At 39.1% G+C, this 21,509-nt stretch overlaps 1 protein-coding gene and 1 long non-coding RNA gene across 4 annotated transcripts in view; both read left to right on the top strand.

Moving 5' to 3' along the window:
• The first annotated feature begins 281 nt into the window (after nt 1–281).
• On the top strand, nt 282–18,836 carry tsc1b (TSC complex subunit 1b). The gene is made up of 22 exons (XM_077496925.1): nt 282–588; nt 3,267–3,486; nt 3,570–3,673; nt 4,007–4,159; nt 5,109–5,253; nt 5,369–5,523; nt 5,610–5,683; nt 5,772–5,950; nt 6,652–6,770; nt 7,241–7,406; nt 7,543–7,664; nt 8,013–8,100; nt 8,766–8,873; nt 9,044–9,683; nt 9,935–9,978; nt 11,784–11,950; nt 13,433–13,615; nt 13,700–13,810; nt 14,729–14,851; nt 14,953–15,155; nt 15,326–15,496; nt 16,793–18,836. Exons 2-22 carry the CDS (start codon nt 3,378–3,380, stop codon nt 17,460–17,462), a joined length of 3,834 nt encoding a protein of 1,277 aa, XP_077353051.1. The 5' UTR covers nt 282–588; nt 3,267–3,377; the 3' UTR covers nt 17,463–18,836.
• A 534-nt stretch (nt 18,837–19,370) lies between these two features.
• The window catches only part of LOC144002074 (uncharacterized), a 51,161-nt gene continuing 49,022 nt past the window's right edge, over nt 19,371–21,509 (top strand). For all 3 annotated transcript variants that reach the window (XR_013278662.1, XR_013278663.1, XR_013278664.1), the window contains exons 1-2: nt 19,371–19,495; nt 19,939–20,011. This is a non-coding gene — a long non-coding RNA (uncharacterized LOC144002074). The remainder of the gene's footprint in view (nt 19,496–19,938; nt 20,012–21,509) is intronic.

Genomic DNA, 21,509 nt, shown 5'->3' with positions numbered 1-21,509 from the left:
TTGTGGACAACGTTGATACTTCCTCAATTTACGGTATGTGTGCATATTGAAAAACAACAGCCGAAACAAAGTGCTGTAGCTCCTACATTAAAAAAAAAAATCCAACATAAAACAGAGTTAAAATAAGTCAACATCATAAATACAATAGTAGTTTGTTATAGTTTTGCTAAATTTGTATATGCATATTCTCGAACGTTTACTTTAGTTTATTTTTATTTATTTTCGCCAAACGACGTCATTGGTGAAGTGTCTGCGCGTGCGCTGTCAACATGTGGGTCACGCGAAACCGCATCACATAGACATCCGCCAAATGAGGCGATGGGACAAACAATATCGCCCTGCCAAGAGAGCGATTATTCCTTTTGAGCACGGATCAAAATCAACCTCGACCAGTATTTACTATAGTCACGTCTTTGATTTGTACTTTATCTGAGTAAACGAGCTAAGCAGGTTGAGTGTGGGAGATTTCAGGGCACTAACTTGTGGGATTAGTTCGCATGCAGTCTTTCAGCGGAAGCCTATTTCGGTGGGATGGGCTGTGAGGTGTTCAAGATGGCGGCGCCCTGTGGAGTGAAGCTACTCTAACAGGTAAACAGCTGCGATTATTTTGATTCAGACCTATTTAATATCAATAATCTCTGCGTGCTCATGCTACTTTATGAACGGATGATTGTATGACTCGCTCTCCCTTGATTTACTGTGTTTGATAGGCACGATTAAATTCCGACCGAGTCTGGGTCGCTGCTGCCAGCTAACGTTCGCTCTTGGCGGTGGGACTGACTTGTTTTTGTAAAGACCCGCGGTAATGGATTTTCACCAGAGGTTGACCCTTCAAACATTTCATTGCACTTCTCCTGCTTTTGGGTTGGTGTTGGAGACTGTGCCTGCTTTGCGGAGCAACGGTGGCTACATATTTTTATAATCGGATGATGTAAACCCAACCCTGGCCATTGTTCTCTGCGAGTTGTTTACGACAAGCAGAAGCAGGCAATGGTCAGTACGCACAAACACACACTGCTTTACAAATTATCACGCAAATTATGTTTTACTCAAATTATTTTAAATACTTAATGCAAATGACAAACATAATTTTTAGTCATCAACTGTGAGTGAATAATTTCAATCTTTTTTTTAAATGAGCCTTCCAGTAACAGTCATATTTTTTGGGGGAGTTTTTATTAAAATGCACTAACTTAGTAGGTAGAGATTTGCTGAAATCCAAGTTAGATTTTTAACACATTGGGGCCTCTTATTTGATCGTCGCTTTGCTTGTCTTGCATCCAATTAACTTGTGAGTTTTTGCACATTCTGTGCTTGAATTTATTTGCAAGATATCAAAATAGCCTTCTGAGGCCACTGTTTGGATGTGAACTGCCTCCCACCTTCATTGACGTTTGCTTGGGGATGCTCCAAAGTTTCTGAACAGGGTTGAGGTTAGGGGCTCCCTTATGCCCATAGCAGCCAGTGATGTAGAGGTATTCCCTTTTGCTATTATACTTTACACTGCTATCATATATTGTTGTGCACCAACATCAACACAACATTTCCCCCAAATCATGTCATATCGCTAATTTATTATGCTGTAATTGATTAGCATGGTCTGGACACATCGCCACCACCGGCAGTACCAATCAAAGTCTGTGCTCGCGCCAAGCCCCCTCACAAGAGGAAATAGTTAACAAAACTTATAAAGTCAACTTCCGACTACTGTGTAGTTGGACAACTGGTTTCGTTTCGGCATCTGCCTCACAGTTCAGAGGTCGTGGGTTCAAATCCAGACTTCGAACATCCTGTGTGGAGTTTGCATGGGTTTCCTCCTGTTTTCCAAAAATATGTATGGTTGATTGAGAACTATTAATTGTCCGTAGCTGTGCGTGTGAATAATTGTTTGTCTATTTGTAGCCTATGACTGTCTGGTAAACACCTCAGGGTGCTTTGCCTCTCGCTCAAAGATTGCTGGGATAAGGCTCCAGCACAGCCACAACCCGAGTGAGGATAGCAGTTCGGAGAATCAATCAATGAATGAATGAATGTTGTGTGGTTACTTTATCTTCCCAAACTCTAACAAGCTGACTAGGCAGTGTAATAGGCAAGAATGAATTTGCTCACAAACTTACCTCTGTGACTGATCTATCAAAGAAGCATTACAGCCATCGATTTTTCCAGGCTAAGTCAAATATATCTAATCTTACTATCGGTACTCTTTCTTTTCTAAATCCATACAGCCTTTCATTCTTGAGGCAATATAATTGACATAAAGTCTCCTATGGCTATCCCCCAGACTGGCCATTCTTCTTCATTTCTTATTTCGCCTTTGTCTCTTATCGACTATATGTATGAATTTTACACAGTGCCCCCTAGTGTTCAAAATGAGATACTACATAACTAAAATGCCTTGTCAGAAGCTACATTTTCAGCAAAAAAAATATATTTTTGAGTGTAACTTGTGTTCAAGAAAGCTTTGTTTTAACAACACATTTTCATCAAAATTGCAAGAGCTAAACACTTGATCATGTTTCTGTACATATGTAAGTAGTTGTATATTATCTGGAAGAAAAAAAAAAGTGGTATTTGTGTATCCCATGCTGTATATACAGCCATGCGTTGGTGTGCAGTCTTTTCGGCCACAATCACATTAATACGAGAACCGCCAAAGTAGAAAAAGCATTGCCCTTATGGGATGTTTGTGCGAGAGCAAGGAAGTTGTTGCTAAATGCTTGCACCCAGCCAAATGTAATCTGGAAGCGCTAGTGCTGCATAAAGGGCCTTTGTGTATTCCCGAGCATTCCCAGGCAGTCTGAGATCACAGCGAGGGCGTCTCTTGTTGGTTTTACTGACCTGCTTCTGCTGGTTGCACACTTACACAGCCCAAAATGACCATGGCGACCGAGTCGTCCCTCGATTTCCCCGACCGCAACCCATGAGTTCTAAATTTGTAATTGCGATGCACTGTGACTTCTGTGAATTAACCAAAGTGGTTATTGTCAGCTTCGATTTGCGGAAATGACAATGTGCTGAATGTCATTTGTGATTCTTCTCTGTGGGGAGTTCTTTTTTTTTATTGCCTGACATATGACTTTAGGGACATGTGATATGTCCTTATTTATCATGAATAATGCTTCAGAAACTGCAGACAAAATCCTGCATACATTACACTAAAGCTAAATTGTAGTTTTTATAAACATTGTTTGGCTATGATACATCCGAGTCCTTTCTTGACTAGTTTGTCACATTTTTGTTTTTTGGCATCATTGTTTGTGATTCAGAGGTGCCTGGAGACTGAATTGGTGGGTGGCCCCAAGAGAGTCCTCCAGGCAGGAAGGAAGGTCGAGACACGGTGCGAGAAGGACACTGCCTCCACCAAGAGCACTGCCACCATGGCGAGAGAGCAGCCAAGCATGGGGGACCTCCTCCCGCTTTTGGAGACCTCCGATCTCCATCAGCTAGAAGAGATCAGAGGCCTTATTAATGAGCAACTCAGCACTGGTATTAACACTTTAAAAAAAAAAATCATACTCTGCTTGGATATGTGTGTCAAAACGTGCCAACACTGTGTCAAATGTTTGTAGAACGAGGGTCTGTGCTGCTCAACGGGCTGGTGGACTACTTTTTAGAAACAAGCTCTTCAGAGGCCATGCATATCCTCTGCTCAGTCAGAGAGCCACATGGCAAGGTGACAAAACTTGAATATTCATTCACACCACTTCGTTTGAATTAAGAGGAAGCTATTTCAAATGCACATACAAAAGATAGAGGGGTGGGAAAAAAAATCACATCATTTGATATCTGATCAACATTTTTCATTAGCTTGGGGATTCATGTGTGAAATTCCTTAAACAATTCTCACATGCAAGGTAATTACAAATAAATAAATAAATAAATAAATAAAGGATTCTACTAATTATATAATAATTTTGTATCTGACTTACGAAGAAAAAAAAAAGTCTTTCAGTAAGTGCCGGCATTATCAGCTAATACCCCCGTCTATCCCTACTTGCCCTCACAGCACCTGCTGGACAAGATGAATGAGTGTATGACCAAACAGGCTTGTCGGCTGCCCACGCTCACCATGCTTGGCCACGTCATCCGCAAGCAGCCGTCCTGGATCCACAAGATTGCCCGATATCCTCTTCTGCTGTCGCTGCTCAAATGCCTAAAGGTAGCACGTGTGAGAGGATGGAATCATTACACATTTCTCACAGGGTATTTCTCACAGTCGTGGAAATGTATCACGATATAAGTATTTTACATGATTTGTGTAGCTAATTGATTTTATTTTATTTTTTAACTAAGGGGAAAAAAATCCTAAATATATTAGAGATAATCAATAATAAAACACAATTATTTAAAGAAAACACCATGCAAAAACAGCTCATAAAAAAATAAAAGTCAAGAAATGTGCATTATGTCCATTGTAATGTCGTGTAATATTTCCATCCATGTTCCCCAAACAGTGCCGTATTTGCGGATAATGTGACTTACATTAACCTATATTTACTGTTCTTGCAATGTAAGTGTAGTATGAAAATATAACTCATAAATTTACTCTCGGAGTGCATTTTCATTTGACCCACCCTCTTAGGTATAATTTAACTTGTTAGCGGGCTCATTGTTGGAATCAAACTTATTTTATTGTTTTTCCTTAATTGATTGTGGTGGATTTAGTGCAAGCTAGCACGTCATAGACAGTCACAGGCAACTCCTTTACTTTTGCACCATGTACCTATCCAATGGGGTTTAGTCATACTCGTTTGCACAGTATAATTTTATTACAAGTACTGTGTTAAGGCACCCGATCATTTATTTTCACAAATGTTAAGACACACTTTCATTCAACGCACATACGCCACATGCCCAGCTTCTTTTTTGGGTTAGCAGACATAAATAAGTTAACTAATATTTGATGATGTTATTGTCCAAACAAAGCACTGAGCAAAAAAAGTGTCTGAAATAGAATTTAGTAGATTTGAAAATGGAAATATTGAACTGTTTACTAAAGTAAATATCAGTCACTAATATAATTATATAATTAAACAATAAAAATTTGGCCATTGTTTCATAATATTATGAAACAGCTTTATCACATCCGTATTTCTTTCCCGTGGCAGACTGATACGGATGTCGTGGTGCTGATAACTGGCGTGCTGGTGCTGATCACGCTGCTTCCCATGATTCCTCAAGCGGGAAAACAACACCTGTGGGAGTACTTTGACATTTTTGGTCGCTTGGCATCCTGGAACCTCAAGAATCCGGGTGAGATATGCTTTCCATTTCCTGCAAAACTTCTTCAGTTGTGGCCAACATAATTTGCACCCGTCTGCTTGTTTCTTGCATTGTCACTCACGATTTTCTGTTTTTATCCATTCAGGTCATGTTTCAGAGGTTTACTTGATCCACCTTCACGCCAGCGTCTATTCGCTCTTCCACCGTCTATATGGCATGTACCCTTGCAACTTTGTGTCCTACCTGCGCTCTCACTACAGCATGAAGGAAAACATGGAAACATTTGAAGAGGTGGTCAAGGTGAGGTAGTACCATACAATGCTGTTGTTTGTATTATTTTTATTTTTTTTTGATGAATTGAAATTCCTTAAAACCTCTTTACTCAGCCAATGCTTGAACATGTCCGGATCCACCCTGAACTGGTGACAGGAACCAAGGATCATGAGCTTGATCCCACCAGGCAAGTCTTACACCATCTTCCAGTGTCTTCCAGGCATGTCCACTGTTTGTTAGAGAACCCTGATTTTTTATTTATTTTTTTGCTTTAGATGGAAAAAGTATGAAATCCACGATATCGTCATTGAATGTGCCAAAGTGTCTCTCGACCCCAAGGAGGCCTCCTGTGAGGAGGGATATGCCACCATGCCTGAAAACTTTTACCCTCAAATCCATCTGCGACCACAAGACTGCACTTCCAGCCCCTACACAGACCTCTACAGCAGCTATGGTTGGTTTCAAAAAATTAAAATAAAATAAAAAAAAAAGGAGGGAAAATAGTAGTAAAAATGTATTGGATCACCACCCACTGTAATGTTTATGTCCCAGCTGCCCAGAATTGCAGCAATGGTAGTTACACATTACTTAAAAATAAATAAATAAATACAAGTTTTTTTAAATGTAATATTCAGCAACATGTAGAAACATATGGACTGAAATTATTTTTTTAATGATAAAATACAATTATCTTTCAACTGTCAGATTGACTATTTTACCAAAGATTGTCAATGGCAATGACATTTTTGAGAACAATGTAAAAAAAAATTACTTGTTTTCTTGAATCGAAAGATCATTCTGAGTTCCGAAACAAGTCCAGTACCATCTCAAATATATGAAAACCTGAATTTGTTTTGATATTCCTCATTCCTGTTTGAAATGGTCAAATGTTGAGAGCTTGTGTTTTTCTTTAGCCACTTAAATTAATTACATTTATCTGATGAAATTAACTGAATCTTTAATATTCATATCAATGTAATATCTTTGGAATCATACACTCAGGTACCATTACATTTATGTATTTTTTTCTGAGTACTGTATTACAATATTGTGCTTTTCATCAAGCCTTTACATGCTGTTTAGTAAACAAGTCAGGAAATATTATTGGGAACCTTCACAGGTAAACTTCTCGAACCTTTTGTCTTTTGACAACAGGAAGCTCTTCATCAACTCCATTCTCCACTCCACGGCAGCCGCTGCCTCCGCCCCTGTCTTTGCCCCCCTTCTCAGGGACGCAGTCAACCAACCGTAGCCCGCAGACCACCAAACGACAGGTAAGATGTACTTTTAAAGCTTTCAGTATTTTTATTTATTTATTTTTTGGGACACCATTGTGGAGGCTCATAATCCTCTAGGGTGGAGGGGTCTTTGGTGTGTTTCTGTCTGAAAATATGTCTGCTCTATGCAGATGATCTGGAACGCATGGTTCTGTTATCATTATGAATGGCTAAATTTGCTAAGAATAAAATATTAAAAGTTCTACACGATTGAATAGTAATATTGAATGGAGCAATCAGCAGTATTACTGCGGGGGATTTTCCAGACAGGTCCCACCCATGGTAGATGAAAATCTACCATGTAGAGAAACTTTTTTTAAATTCATATTCATGTAATAAAACACACTTTATAAAATATTCCTTCACACTCTTATATCGCTTCATGTCGTGGCTAGTGGTGCATAACTTCATATAAAAAAAAAAAAAATGCAGAAACAAGCATTAAGCTTTTCCTTTTCTTTCTACAGAACTCCACCTGTGAACCTAACTCCTCCAATGGCGGGAAGGACCCACTGTGGAGCCCCTCCTCTTTGTGTGGAATGGCTACGCCCCCTTCATCCAGGGGCATGTCGCCTAACTTTGAGCTCTCCCACAGTGCCTCACACCTTCCCAGCCGCTTCCACTGCACTTCAGGTGAGTTAATTTCCAAACACATATATGCTTACATAATTTGCTTAAATCAAAATCCAATTTTTCTCACAGATTTATGTTTGATTAGAATAATAACTCTTGAATTGTGTTTTGACGTATGTATGTTTAATGTGAGCAGGGGGGAAAGGAACATCTGCCTCCAGTACTCCAGCCACTTCATCACCACCACCCACCCTATCAGATGACTTTCCTATTATCTCCTTACCAGCCAACACAGTCCAATCCAGTCCACCTAGAAAAGTAAGCTAAAATACACATGTATATAGACTTGTCATAAATCGTCTTCAAAAATAGCATCTATCAAAAATAAAAACGGTTAATTGTTCACAAACTATTTGTGTTATTTGAGGAATTAACTTCTTTTTTTTTCATTTGCAAAATTCAAGGTAATTCATTTATTTTTTAGTGAAAAGAAGTCTGGATTTTTTTATTTTTTTTATGTGTGCATATTTTTGATACCTTTGCACACAGTACAGAATAAACTGGAGACAAAGTGGTGTAAGCCCTTTTAGAGTCCCTTGTGATATTATTTGGATATAAATAGATTTGACTTGACAGTATTTAAAAACAAACTGTGGGACTTTTCAGGAACGCAGACACGTCGACAGTGGTAAACCTGCACTGGTGAGACAGGAACCTGTGAAAGACTTTGAGAAAAGCAGCACCACAAACAGAGGTTTGTTATCATGCATCACACTCAAATTGACACAAGTACAATGTTCAAGAGTGTGCTCAGAGACATTCATTTTTTACTTGTTTTGTTTTAATGGTTTTAAAAAGGATTTTGAGATAAATGACTCAGCATTGGCACCACATTGATGTAGCTGCCTGTTAGCATGTTTGTCTCACGGTCAAGAGGATCTGGGTTTGAATCTTGGCTCAGGTTCTTTTGAGTTTACATTTTCTCCCCTTGCTTGCGTAGCTTTTCTCCTGTTTCGGTCCAAAAACATGCATGTTCTACACTCTAAATTTGCCATTGGTGTGAATATTTTCTATTTGTGCCCTACTAGTCAGCTTTCCTGGTCAAGGTCAGCTGGGACAGACTCCAGCTCACCCACACGCTAATTGAAGACGCGTGGTATAGAAAATAGATGGCTGGATGACGAAGCAATCTGAGAGTCATCTGTCACACACAGATAATTTCCAAGGTGACACTTGAGTTTTGAGTCAGGGACTTCATCGGCCAAGACTGATTTATTGTCAGTCAACTTCTATGAGTGCTGACAAATCCGTTTTTAACTCAGCCAGGTTCTATGTTTTGACCACCTTTCACAACATAGCTTTGTTTTTGTTGAACACTTGAATTCCTGAATAGTAATATTGACTCGTGTATTTTATTAGATGCTGCAGATGCTGCGAATGTGTCCATGACTTTGACCGAGCTCTCAGTTTTCATGAAGAAACAGGAGTTGGAGCTGCAGCTGAGAACGGAAAAAGAAAAGGAGGAGGGTGAGAACAGACCTTTTTGTGCTTTTCAGAACTCCATCCAATTCTGTCAGTCACATGGGTAGACTTTTTGGATCAATATTTGGAACATGTTAAACACTGAATGATGCTTGGAACCTACTTTGTAGTTTTGCTCATTTTATTCCTTTCCTCTTTCTTAAAAAAAAATGTAGCGGCTATCACAGAGGAGTTGCTGAAGATCACAGAGGATACGCAGGAGCTGTCAGGCCTGAGGGGTTTCGACTCTCCCTTCTACCGCACCACCGAGACCCTGACCGGCTGTCAGACGCAAGACAAGATCGTCACCAGCAGCCAACTGGGGGGGTCCATCCTGGACGCGCGCCATGCAGTGTCGACGCCAGACAAAGTGGAGAATACCGCCAACAGCAGTGACGTCGGGAGCGAGCAAGGAGGTGGGGCGGGAGACAGCCGCAGTTCAGCCGCCGGCCTCGATCAGTCCTGGCCCTTCCTGTCAGGTTTCACCCCGATTGATCACCACCTGCACCGGAGCCCGTCCGCCCCAGAAGAGGAGGTGGGAAAGTTCGGGATGTTCTCGCCAAGTCCGTGCAGCAAGACCCCTGCGCCGGTGCCATACGAGGTGTTCTTTGACCTGGCTTTGCCCAGGGCGGCCTCTCTTTACGTAGGCCAGAAGACATCTGAGGCCGTCCGCAAAGCGGCACTGGAGAGACTCTCAAGACGGGAAGAGGGGCTGGAGGACGGGGAAGAGGAGGGGGCTACGACCGCTTCACCACTGGAGGTGCTGGATCGCCTTGTTCAGCAGGGGAGCGACACCCATGATAAAGTCCTTAAGAGGTGAGATGGCGTAGTTGTTTGTGTACAGGCAACTCCTCTTTGATACCATTCCTATCTAAGATTTATTTTCCTTTTTGTAACAAGTACCAAAAACTCACATTCCCAGAATGTTATGACTCATCCATGCATTATTTGAACCGCTTATCCTCACAAATCATGACTAATGTAATTTGAATTCCAGAGGAGACAAACGTCTGAGGAAATGTTTTCCTTGCGCTCTTTTATTTTTATTTTATTTTTTTTCTCCACAGATTACCTTTGCCAAGTAAGTCAGCTGACTGGACACACTTTGGAGGTAACTTCCTTACTCGTATACATTGTCGCCCACCGATAAAAGAAGCTCTTCTGAATGCTGCATATTGAGCATTATTCAGCATGACGAGTGAAGCGTCACGAGTGTTGAGACGTGTGCAGCAAATTAAAATGGCGGGAAAATTCTTTCAGTGTGATTGAGTTGAACTACAAGTTTTTGAAATTTAAAACCATATTCCACATACACAACAGTCTGTTTCTTAACACACTCTGTTAGGGGTGTTAAAAAAAAAAATCGATTCGGCGATATATCGCGATACTACATCGCGCGATTCTCGAATCGATTCAATAATCGGCAGAATCGATTTTTTTTTTTTTTTTTTTTTTTAGGATTCACACCTTGAGCATGGAAGAATGTTATATGAACGGCACATTAAGCCTTAATATTTTTATTTTAATGCTGTTCAAACATGAAACAGATTACAACCTCTATAAGACTGAAATTTCAGATAAATAAATAATACATTTTCATATAAATCTTACACTCTACAAGCTTACTGATTAGTATTTTCTAAATATGAATGAAAAAAAATCGCAACAATCGACTTATAAATTCGTATCGGGATTAATCGGTATCGAATCGTGACCATTCGTATCGGGATTAATCGGTATCGAATTGAATCGTGATACGAATCGAATCGTCAGGTACTAGGCAATTCACACCCCTACACTCTGTCAGACCAAGCAAAAATGAAAGGTGAGTCAATAGCTGCTTGGTTAAAATCACGAGTTCATTATTTTAATATCTCCTTTTCTCATAAATTTATAACAAAATAGAATTTTAAACTCATGCACTCCCAGCGATTTTCACAGAAGCAATCCTGTTCGCTCCCGGCTATTTTACTGGATTTTGACTGATTTTGCAAGGCCCACAGAATATTGTGTTCTATTGCTATAAAACATGGAACCTACCAAAAGAAAGATTAAAGTCTCTTCTTTCATCAGGAAAAAAAAAAGTATGTTTCTATCTGTTTCCGTTTTGCAGCAATTAGCATTAGAAGAGAGCTAAGTTTCATCAGTTTTCACAAATCTATTTAAAATTGTGCCTAAGAACTTTTTTTTTCAACATGGCCTTGGTTGATCTCCTTTGCTTTGCTGCCACCTGCTGCCCGTTTGTGTAATAACTACCTTTTCTGCAACTGTTCTTTGCTGTTGAGAGGCTGCATCAAAGCCTTTGTATGCTCTAGCATAAAAAAAAAAAAAAAAAAAAAATTATAAATACGTCTTTGGGACACTTAAAACATAAAAAAACAACAACAACGTATTTACACATTATTGAGAGCAAATGAATCTATTCATCTATGTATCTTACTGTTTTCTTGAAATGTACTGTTCACGTGAATTTGAACATGACAATTAAGTATTTTCTTGAATTTATGAAATACCTGACTTATTGCACTCTTAATTTATACTTACAATTATTAGAATCCTTACTGATGTCAATGTTTGTGTAACACTTAAGTGATTATAACACTTAATATACTAAATCATTTGACCAGTTACTGCAAAATTTAATTATAATATGAGAATTGATGCTCCATAATTAGTCAATATTGAATTGAAATGAACGGAATCAAATCGAACTCTTGTGAATCGAAATTGAATCGATTGAGGGAATTAGAATCCATACCCGGCCCTAATGCATATGTATAATGACACAAGTCAAAACTTTCCTCATCTTCTACTATTATGAAGTGCTAGAAGTGAAACTATGACTAATTGGCATGACATATTTGTCAGGGCTATGACCACGTTTTTGTTGCGCAATTATTACGGTGATCTCCTCAGGGTCGGCTCCATCTGACGAGCTTCACACGCTGCGGAGCCAGCTGCTCCTGCTGCACAACCAGCTGCTGTACGAACGCTACAAGAGAGAACAGCACGCCGTCCGCAACAGACGCCTCCTGCGACGCATCATCAATGCCACCGCGCTCGAAGAGCAGAACAATGCCATGGTGAGTGAGTGAGTGTGCGTGTGTCCGAACTTTATGTAGTTCCTCTCATAAAGACTGTGCCTCTATTAGTCTGTGGGTGTTTCATCCATGTTAACAAATAAGTAAATGCCTCTCCCCAAGTAGATGTGCTCCCTTTCTGCTCAATAAAAATATAATGGCAGTTGCCCCTAGGTGGTAAATTACTTTCACTTGTCGCCACATTTAGACAGGGTACAGTTTGGGTTGGCACACTAGATTAGATTTGATTAGCTATCTGTGTAGCTGATGGCAAATCAGAACAGAAGATGAACTGCCTGATCTCTGTTACAGCATCAGAGTATTGAATTCATCAAAGGCGACTAGGGCTGTGCAATTAATCACAATTCAATTACAATTTCAATTATTACACTCCACGATTACAAAATCAGTATAATCGTAAAAAAAAGATTTATACTCATTTTTGAGTTGTTTAAATGTATACATTTGCACCTTTTAAAATTTTAAAATAACTAATTTAATACATTTTGTTTCATCAAAAAGGAACTTTATTAGTGCTTCAAAGAATTTTATTTGTCTTTATATATATATATATATATATATATATATATTTGTTTTTAAACATTTTGTGTTGTATCAAAAAAATAAATGATTGTCCTACTGCACTGTGCACATGCTGCACGCCAACTTCAAGTTTTTGCCAACATAATTAAATAAATAAATAAATAATTCCATCCATTTTCTTAACCGCCTACTCCTCATAAGGGTCGCGGGGGTGCTGGAGCCTATCCCAGCCAGCTTCGGGCAGCAGGCGGGGTACACCCTGAACTGGTTGCCAGCCAATTGCAGATAAATAATAATAATAATAACAATAATAATAATAATAATAATAATAATAATAATAATAATAATAATAATTATTATTATTATTATAAATATATATTATTAATTATGTTTGGTCTAAAAGGACCTTACATGATTTATAGTGTTTCTATTTTTTTTCATGGGTCTTAATATTTTTAAATGTGTAAACATTTTCTTGTTTTGTACCAAAAAATAAATGATCATCCTACTGCACAGTGCATAAGCTGCACTGCAACTTCAATTTTTTCCCAGTATAAATAAATAAATTATTTTGGTTTGGTTCAAAAGGAAGTTACATAATTATAGTGTTTCTATTTTTTTTAGTTGGTCTTAATATTTTTACATTGTAATAATTTTCTTGTTTTGTACCAAAAAGTAAATAATACTTTGAATAATCATGATTTCAATTATTGCCAAAATAATCATGATTATTACTTTATTCCCATAATCAAGCAGCCCTAAAGAAGACCAACAAATTTTCACAGTACAGTTTGTCTTCCATTCTTCGCATTCCCAAATTGCACATGAAGCTGGAAGTCTTGGTTAAGTGCTTTATTCTTTAGACAAACCAAATCATGGGAAGTGGGTCGAACACTTCCCGTCTTTTTTCTTCATGTACCTAAATTGTGCAAATCTCTGCAGAAGGACCAACTCAAGCTCCAGAGCGTGGACATCTCATCCCTGAGGGAGAGTTTGCAGGTGGAGCAGCAGCGCTACAGGCAACTGTGGGACGATCGAGAGACTGTGGTGACCCGTCTGCACAGTCAGATCAGACAGCTGCAGCAAGGGCGAGACGACTACTACACCAAGAACCAGGAGCTCCAGGTACGTTATTATACAGATTATGTACATTGATTTTTTAGAGTTTCATAATTTTTTTTTCACTCCTCTTTCTTTCTATATCTGCAGAGCAAGTTACAAGAGTGTCAGAAAAGGATGGGCGAATTAGAGGCAGATCTTCAGGGGGCAAATAACAGAGTCTGTCACACTGGGCACCTACTCAAACAGATGACCGTCAAGGTAACGTTGTTGTCGTCCAGTGTATGTTTGTATCAGAACAGCATGACTCCAATTTGTTTGCAGTTTTATTGTTTTTATTGTACGTTTTTAGGATGCAGACAAGGAAATCATCATAATAAGAGACCAATATATATATATATATATATATATATATATATATATATATATATATATATATATATATATATATATATATATAATATAAAACAGTGGGTGGGACAGAATCAATGGAAACATTTTGCTTGTTTTTTTGTTTTGTTTTGTTTTTTTAATTGCCAGACAACAGATTGTCTCAGGCGGGCTCTGTTGCCTTGGCGATGCCCCTTATTCTGTGAAATTTGGGGTCAACCACACGGGGTGGTACCTGTGGAATTTTTACTCTTTTTGCCTCTGAGGTTTTGCATGTTTTTCTCCTGAGACCTTAATCGAGCAGGAATCCTACAAGAGCTGTGTTGATTCAGGAAATGGGAATTTCCTATCACAGTGGCCACATAGTCAACTTTGAGCACACCATTTCAGCGTGAATAAATAGACTGCATGGTTAAATGAAGAGGTGAAGGACAAGCACCGGCGAAAATCAAGCAAGTTGGTCGTCAAAAAAAAATTAAAATAAAAAAAGCGGGCTCACCATTTTAATGAAGTAACTCAAAGAAAAAAAAGCTGATTACATTATATTTGCAATAAAAAATGAGGGAAAAATTGAGGAAAAAAATCTCACCAAAATGAACAAAACAAAATATTTAAAATAATAATAATTAACAAAAAAAAATAATAATAATCTGAATATACAAACCCACGAGTGCCAAACCATTGAGGGCCTTGCAAGATGAAAAAGCGCTCTATAAATGAAGTACCATTTACCAACTGTAGTAAAATTTTTCCTCTCTGCCATCTCTCTCTCTCTCATGCATCCTTCAGTTAAGCAACAGTGAGAGCACCCAACAGCAAATAAGCTTCCTGAACAAACAGCTGCTGCTCCTTGGAGAGGCACACAAACTGTCCGTGCAGGAACTGCAGTACGTCGGCGCAGATAATACCACGGTATGGTGGCAAGATGGCTTCCTAAAGGACTAATTGGAGTCGAAAATAACACTCACAAGGAGTTTATCACTGTTATTTTCCCTTTTTGCTACGATGTGCAGCGACCCACCACCCACGAGGCAAAGATGCTGCAAGTTTCCTACAGGAAGGAGGTGGAGGCTCTGAGACAGAACCTGCTGGTTCAGGGCCAGAAACTCGAGGCAGCACATCAGAGAGCCGCTGAACTGGAGACGCTCCTCTCCAAGAAGGAACACCTCATTGCGGAACAGAAGAAGTTTCTTGAGGATGTGAAATGTCAAGCAAAGTGAGTTGTCAGTTTGCTACGGTCCTATCTACATCCTTTAAAATGTTTAACATGATTAAAATTCACCATTTGTTTTTACATTATTTTACCACTCTGTATTTGTACTTGTATTTAGTTGATCTTGTCCTTACCTTTTTAAGTTGAACCACTTCTATTCGTCTCATCTTCAGGGCAGAGCTGCAGGCCTCTGACAACAGGTACCAGGCTCAGAAGAGAAACACCCAACTGCTGCAGACTGAAATCCTGCAACTGTACAGCAAAGTGGAGATGGAAACTCCAGCTAGCAGTACTGGCTTGCCACCAGGGGTCAAAGCTGACCGACACACGCGTGCTGATTCCAGGTTTGGCAGTCTAAGCTCGGTTCAGCAAAGCAGATCCTCATCTTTTTTGCACCAAAATATATCGGATTTCCTCATTAACACAATATTTAGCAGCTCTTTATTCTGATTTTAAAATTGAGTCTACTTCAAGGATTGATACTTATTTACTTACTTGACATATTTAGGGGATCAATCCACAGCTAATAATGGGATTTTTATTAGGGATAGGCCGATTATCGGCGGCATCGGCCTTTTTATGAATCTGAGGGCCGATAAAGCCGATATCTCATTGAGCAGTGAATTCTTGCAAACGTAGAGATTTGTAAGGTGTTCGAAGATCTTTTGAAACCTTTTACAAACCCTGAGAAAAACCCCAAATTAGCTACATTCATAAATTCACCTGCATTTTTCAGTTATGGATTTATTGAAATCTTAACTGTATAAAAGATGGTGCTGACACTGTGAACTTCCTACACTTTTCATTTTTAAAACTATAGTGGAAAACTTTAGCAAACTATTTACTTGCTTAGTTTTTAATTTATCTTAACACATGCTGATGACCCTGGAAGCTCCCTGCAATTTTTGTTATAATTTTGAAACAAAGATGTCTATTCTTTGGTTTATATGTTTAACTCATTCACTCCCAGCTATTTTCACTGAGGCAACTGGATTTGACTGATTTTGCAAGGTCCATAGAATATTGTGTTCTATTGCTATAAAAAAAAAGAAAAGAAAACTAGAGTTTCTTCTTTCATCAGTTAAAAAAAAAGTCTGTTTCAATTTTGCAGCAATTAGCATTAGAATACAGTTTCATCATTATTCACAAACCTAGCAAAAAAAATTATTCAAAAACTAGCAAAAACAGCTTGTTGTAACAAGCCTCTGGCTGATCTCTTATACTCTGCTGCCACCTGCTGGCCTTTTTTGTAATAACTACCATTGCTTTAAACGACTTCTTCACGTCAGAAGCTGCATCAAAGCCTTCTGTGTGCTCTAGCGTTAAAAAACATAAAAGACAAACAAACAAAAAAAACATAAATATGCTTTTGGTAAGGAAGAACAAAGTATTAAAAAACATATTTACACATTTTGGGGTCTTAATGAGTTAAAATTAAAATAAAGTAAATTTTTACGATTTTGACGCAAATATTTCCTCTTTTACTGCAAATGAATATCAGCTTGAGATATCGGTTATCAGCCTCCTTGACTAGGAGAAAACCATATTGGTCAAGCACAAAGTTTTATTCCCAACTAAAGCTTTTATTCTTTTAACTAATTTAAATTCTGCATTTGAATGTCCCTTTTTCTCTTGGCCAGCATCCTGGTGCCCGATGGACCAAGTAAAACTTGCACCGCCGAGGAGATGGACAGTAGACCACCACATGACTCACACTGCGGCAACGGCAGCACTTTATTACCGGGGCAACTCAAAAAGGCAAGCAAATCTTCCAAGACCACTGCCAATTCGGTCAACGGCAGCAAGGACTCAGGCCCGTCTCTAATAGCGGACCTCCCTCTGTCCTGCCCCCGCACCAACCTGCTTGCAACTCTGACACCATCTGACGCACCCCTCACCGTGGGCTCCTACCCCAGCGCCAAGAGCTTCCTCGGCATGAGGGCGCGCGAGCTGTTTCGCAACAAAAGCGAAAGTCAGTGCGGTGGTGAAGAAGAGGAGGAGGAGGAAGAGGACGAGCACCCGCAGCCGCCGCGTCTTGCCCACAACCTGAAGCCCGAGCCGTGCACGGAGCTGCCTTGCCCGGGTTCCGTCGCCCACCTCAGCCTCGCTTCCTCCGCCACTCCAACCATCCCGACTCAGACCCCTTCCTTGGCTGCTCCCGTCAATTATTCCTCGGGGCCCAAACAGCAGGCCACTAGTCAAGAAAGCCCCCGGAGGAAGATAGGGCGGGGCCCGTCGGGGACGGGGCGGCCCCGGCAGCAACAGCTAAAGATAATGGACTACAATGAAGCGCATCATGAGCACAGCTAAGAGACACAACTGAGCCGGGAAGTCCAAAGCTAACGTTTGAAAGGATTTACAAAGATACGTCAGCATCTCTTTGAAAGTCAGTATTATTTGCTCCATTCCTCTGAGTGGACAACAGGATCTCCTCCTTCCCTCCCCTACTTTTTTTTTTTTTTTTTTCACCCTCCCAAAATGCCAATTCATCATGTCGACAAATATGCATCAGCCCTATAGATACTGAACATGACCTCGTGTTGTGACCATGATGCTTTAAGATAACACAAGCAGAATGTAAGCTGAAAAATGAACTTCTAACTGACACTTGGGAATTTGGGTGCTTTTTAAATGGTCCGCTCAACATTAATTACAAAATATTTATACCTTTCCACTTTGCTCCATCCAAACAAAGCATCTCTGGCCCTACAGCATGATCATGTGGTTTATAGTGTTGATGATGCAAACAGATGACATGTTTTTAAATTGTACCTCCAGATTTTATCTACTGACCAAAAGGATCAATGGGCGGGGGGAAACAAAATCATTGGATGAATTGGAATACCTTGCTGCTCATATTTTAATTTGCCTCGTTGGTCGTCTCCTTCCTATTATTTAAGATGGGTGTTAAAACATGATCAGCTCTTGTGACTACGTCCTATTGCACATGGGAAAAACATGACTCAAAATATGAACCTGGCCATATCATTGTTGGGATTTCATAAGTAACATTGCCATGAATAATTAGAATTACAATTATTTTTTGTTCAAAAAGTGTCTGAAGGAGTGTTTGCACTTGGGTGTAGGGGAACAAATAGGCTCTTGGATTTCTTGAAGGCTGCAAAATGGAAAGTGTATGAGTTGTAGAAACAGATGACTATTTATGCATTTTAGTAGCACATGACCTGTATTTACTGTTTTATTTATCCATTCATCAAGGACCCTCACATATAAATCTAATTTCAGCTGACGAAGTGACCAAGCTCCGTAATACTACTGTTGCTCCATCATATTCTTCAAGATTTCCAGAAATCATTTACTGTGACAAAATGCACACTCTTTTCAACAGAAGTGTTTTTAACCCTCTTGTTGGCACCGAATCGCTTTCTTTCCCCGCTGCACCAACAGTCAATGATGTTTCTTGTCTCTCTAAATCCTGTTGTCCACCAGGATCTCCTGCTGTCATGTCCTTCTGCCGCGCCGCTATCTATAGCATGTTCAACGAGCCACTTTAAATGCCAACCGTAGTCATTACAGCAACCTAAGACGGAAGGTACAATCTGCACAAACGGAAGAAACCAGGACTCTTGAATGGATGACATGGCAAAAAAAGGAAGTTCTTAAAGCAGTGGCTTGTGTTTAACTGTGAACAATAAAGGTCGTCTTCAATGTTTTGCACTACAATATTGAGTGTTTTGTACTTGTGCCCTTCAAATGTGAAGAGTATAGGTTTGCCATTCACCGGCATTCATCCATCCCATCCCATCCCTGGCTTGGTTTGAGAGGCGGGGGTACACCTAATTGGCAGATAACAATCATGGGGAGAAACAGGTGTGCTAACCACAAGCTGGTATCTCACTCAAATGATGAACAAAACATTATTTGATTGCCTGTTGGCCGCTTACAGCATATAGTATAAATATAATGCTATCAAGTGCTGCTAGGTTTTAAACATTTTCTGACAAGCACACAAATTCTCTGTAGTGTGGTGGTAGTATTACAGACTCCCTCTACTGGTATGCTAAAGATGCACTGCATAACTCGTTCGTCTGTCATTCATTCGTTAACCGTATAATTGTAGTATTATCCTCACTAGTTGTATTTAGTTAAACACGTTTGCATTAAATATTTGCATAAGAATTGTTCTTAAATGTTTATTTAGGTGATTTTTTAAGTTTTATGTCTAATTCATTTCAATTGAAATTGTTTACCTAATTTGATTGTGAAGTCCCAGAATCCCTTTCGAGTGGACTCCACCCCACAGTCCTTGCACTGTTGCGCACAAGAATGACGGGGAACGATACTGGTGATTTCGGTTGTTTTGCTGATTAGATATTTCTTAGGTAAATTTTGTTAGCATATATTTTCTGTGCCATGCCTGTTCCAAAATAGGACAACTACAACTAGCCTATCTCTGTCTAAATGCTAAACTATGCTAATTACGATTTGCTTCTACTTAATTTTACGTACCTCTGTTAAAAAAATAAAAATAAATGTGGTAGGAAAGTATAAAATGCACATTCTTTAACATGTCATAAACCATCATTTATTCGTAAGAAATTGTAGTCAATCGGTGTCTAACAGCAACTGTTTATACCAAACAGCTGGCACGAGAAGTCATTCAAAATGAGTTAATGTTACCACATTTGAAGCGTTTCAGTCACAGACTTTGCGACTGGCCATTTGTAGTGTTCAGTAGTGTAACGTTTTGTCAGTACAATTCAGTACAATATACAAGTATGTTCCTCCTATCCACGTTAATGCTTGCTGTTTTCTTCCTTTCCAGCAGAGGGCACTGTTGCTTCAATAACTGACGCCGAACCTTGGGCCGTATCGACGGGATCAACAGGTTTGGTCAGGTAAATATTGTTGCTCACATAATTGTCGATATTTCTATGAACCCATTACTTATATTAAACTGTATATTCAACAGCATTATATTTTGAATAAGTTTGTACGTTCCCTTCTGACCTCTTCATTTCGCATACTATGCACAACATAATGGTTAGACACCAGTAATAGGTCAGAAAAAAATAAACCTAAAAATAAAGAAAACAGCTATATTCAAATTAAAACCCCTTATCGTGTGGACGCCCACCAGTGTGTTTGTACCAGTCCCCCCACCCCCAGACTCACACACTCCTTCCTTCATTTTCCATTTCCTTTCTACCTCCCGAATCCCAATTAGGCCTCGTTGGTACACACATTCTGCTATTGAGATGAAATATAAATTATATTTTGTGAGCACAACCAAGTATGATTACTTTATCAAACGCCTGCGTATGTGTTTTATGAGAGTCCAAAAAAAGTGCTATGATTAATTTACCAGCATTCCACCAGGTCAAGAAAATTGATGCAAGATAATTGGGCACATAGGGAATCCGTGGCAATTTGTGCTTTCAGACACTACTTGAGAAATTAGATGTCAGTGCAAATGTGAAATTGCTCCTCAATGTTCTCAAAGATTCCATGAAAATTTAAATATAAATCTTAAGTACTTCCAGCAAAGGGATTTTTTTTCCTTTTTAGTGTGTGCCAACTTGAAATGAAGCTCTGTGAAAATGATCTGAATGAAATGAAAATACAGTATATGAGGTGTAGAAAAAGACATCCAACTTGTGTAAAGTTGAGGCTGCGCTACATGGAGGGCGTCAGTGCTCATGCTCTTGGTAAAACCCTCATGCAAGAATTCATTAGATTCTTTTTGACAGGAAATAAAGTTTTGAATTCATCTGAAGATGTGTAATTATAATATTGAATATTCTGTATGCACCTCTGATGCAAAATAGATTTCAGGCGTCACTATGTAACCTACTTTTTTACTCCGTGTGTAGAAGTTACACGTGTACTGCACGTATGTTCGTATGAATAAGAATTAGTTACATGTTTAAATTATTAATATGGCGCAGAATACGTTTAAGTTCAGGAGGTTATTGGTTAATAAAGTGCTATGTTTCTTAAAGTTCTGAAGAAGTTGGAATGTTATTCCTATCAAATGGCACGATTAAATTCATGCAGTGGTCAACCATTAAAATATAATTTAGCTTTAATTACAAGTATTACTGACAATTAATAAATCATCAGTATCATCTCGTTAAAAGTTGCATAGGGCTTTATATGAGTGCAAGCTCAAGATGAACCGATCTCCTCTCAAATGCTGGTTACTGTGTATTTAAATGTTAGTGTTTATTCCTCACGGACACGCAGTGCAAAAAAAAATAAAATGCTAAACAAGAATATTTTTGGTTCGCATACTACACGCTGGAAAACGGCTTCATTTGTCCTCATTAAAAGCTTAAAAGTTCATGAATAAATAATCATTAGAGCAAAGCATACTTTCTCCAATTTTTAATCTTC

Source organism: Festucalex cinctus, chromosome 15 (genome assembly GCF_051991245.1).
Source record: "Festucalex cinctus isolate MCC-2025b chromosome 15, RoL_Fcin_1.0, whole genome shotgun sequence".
Taxonomy (NCBI): Eukaryota; Metazoa; Chordata; class Actinopteri; order Syngnathiformes; family Syngnathidae; genus Festucalex; species Festucalex cinctus.
Note: the sequence above shows the minus strand (reverse complement) of the source record. Positions and strands in the feature narration are given on the sequence as shown.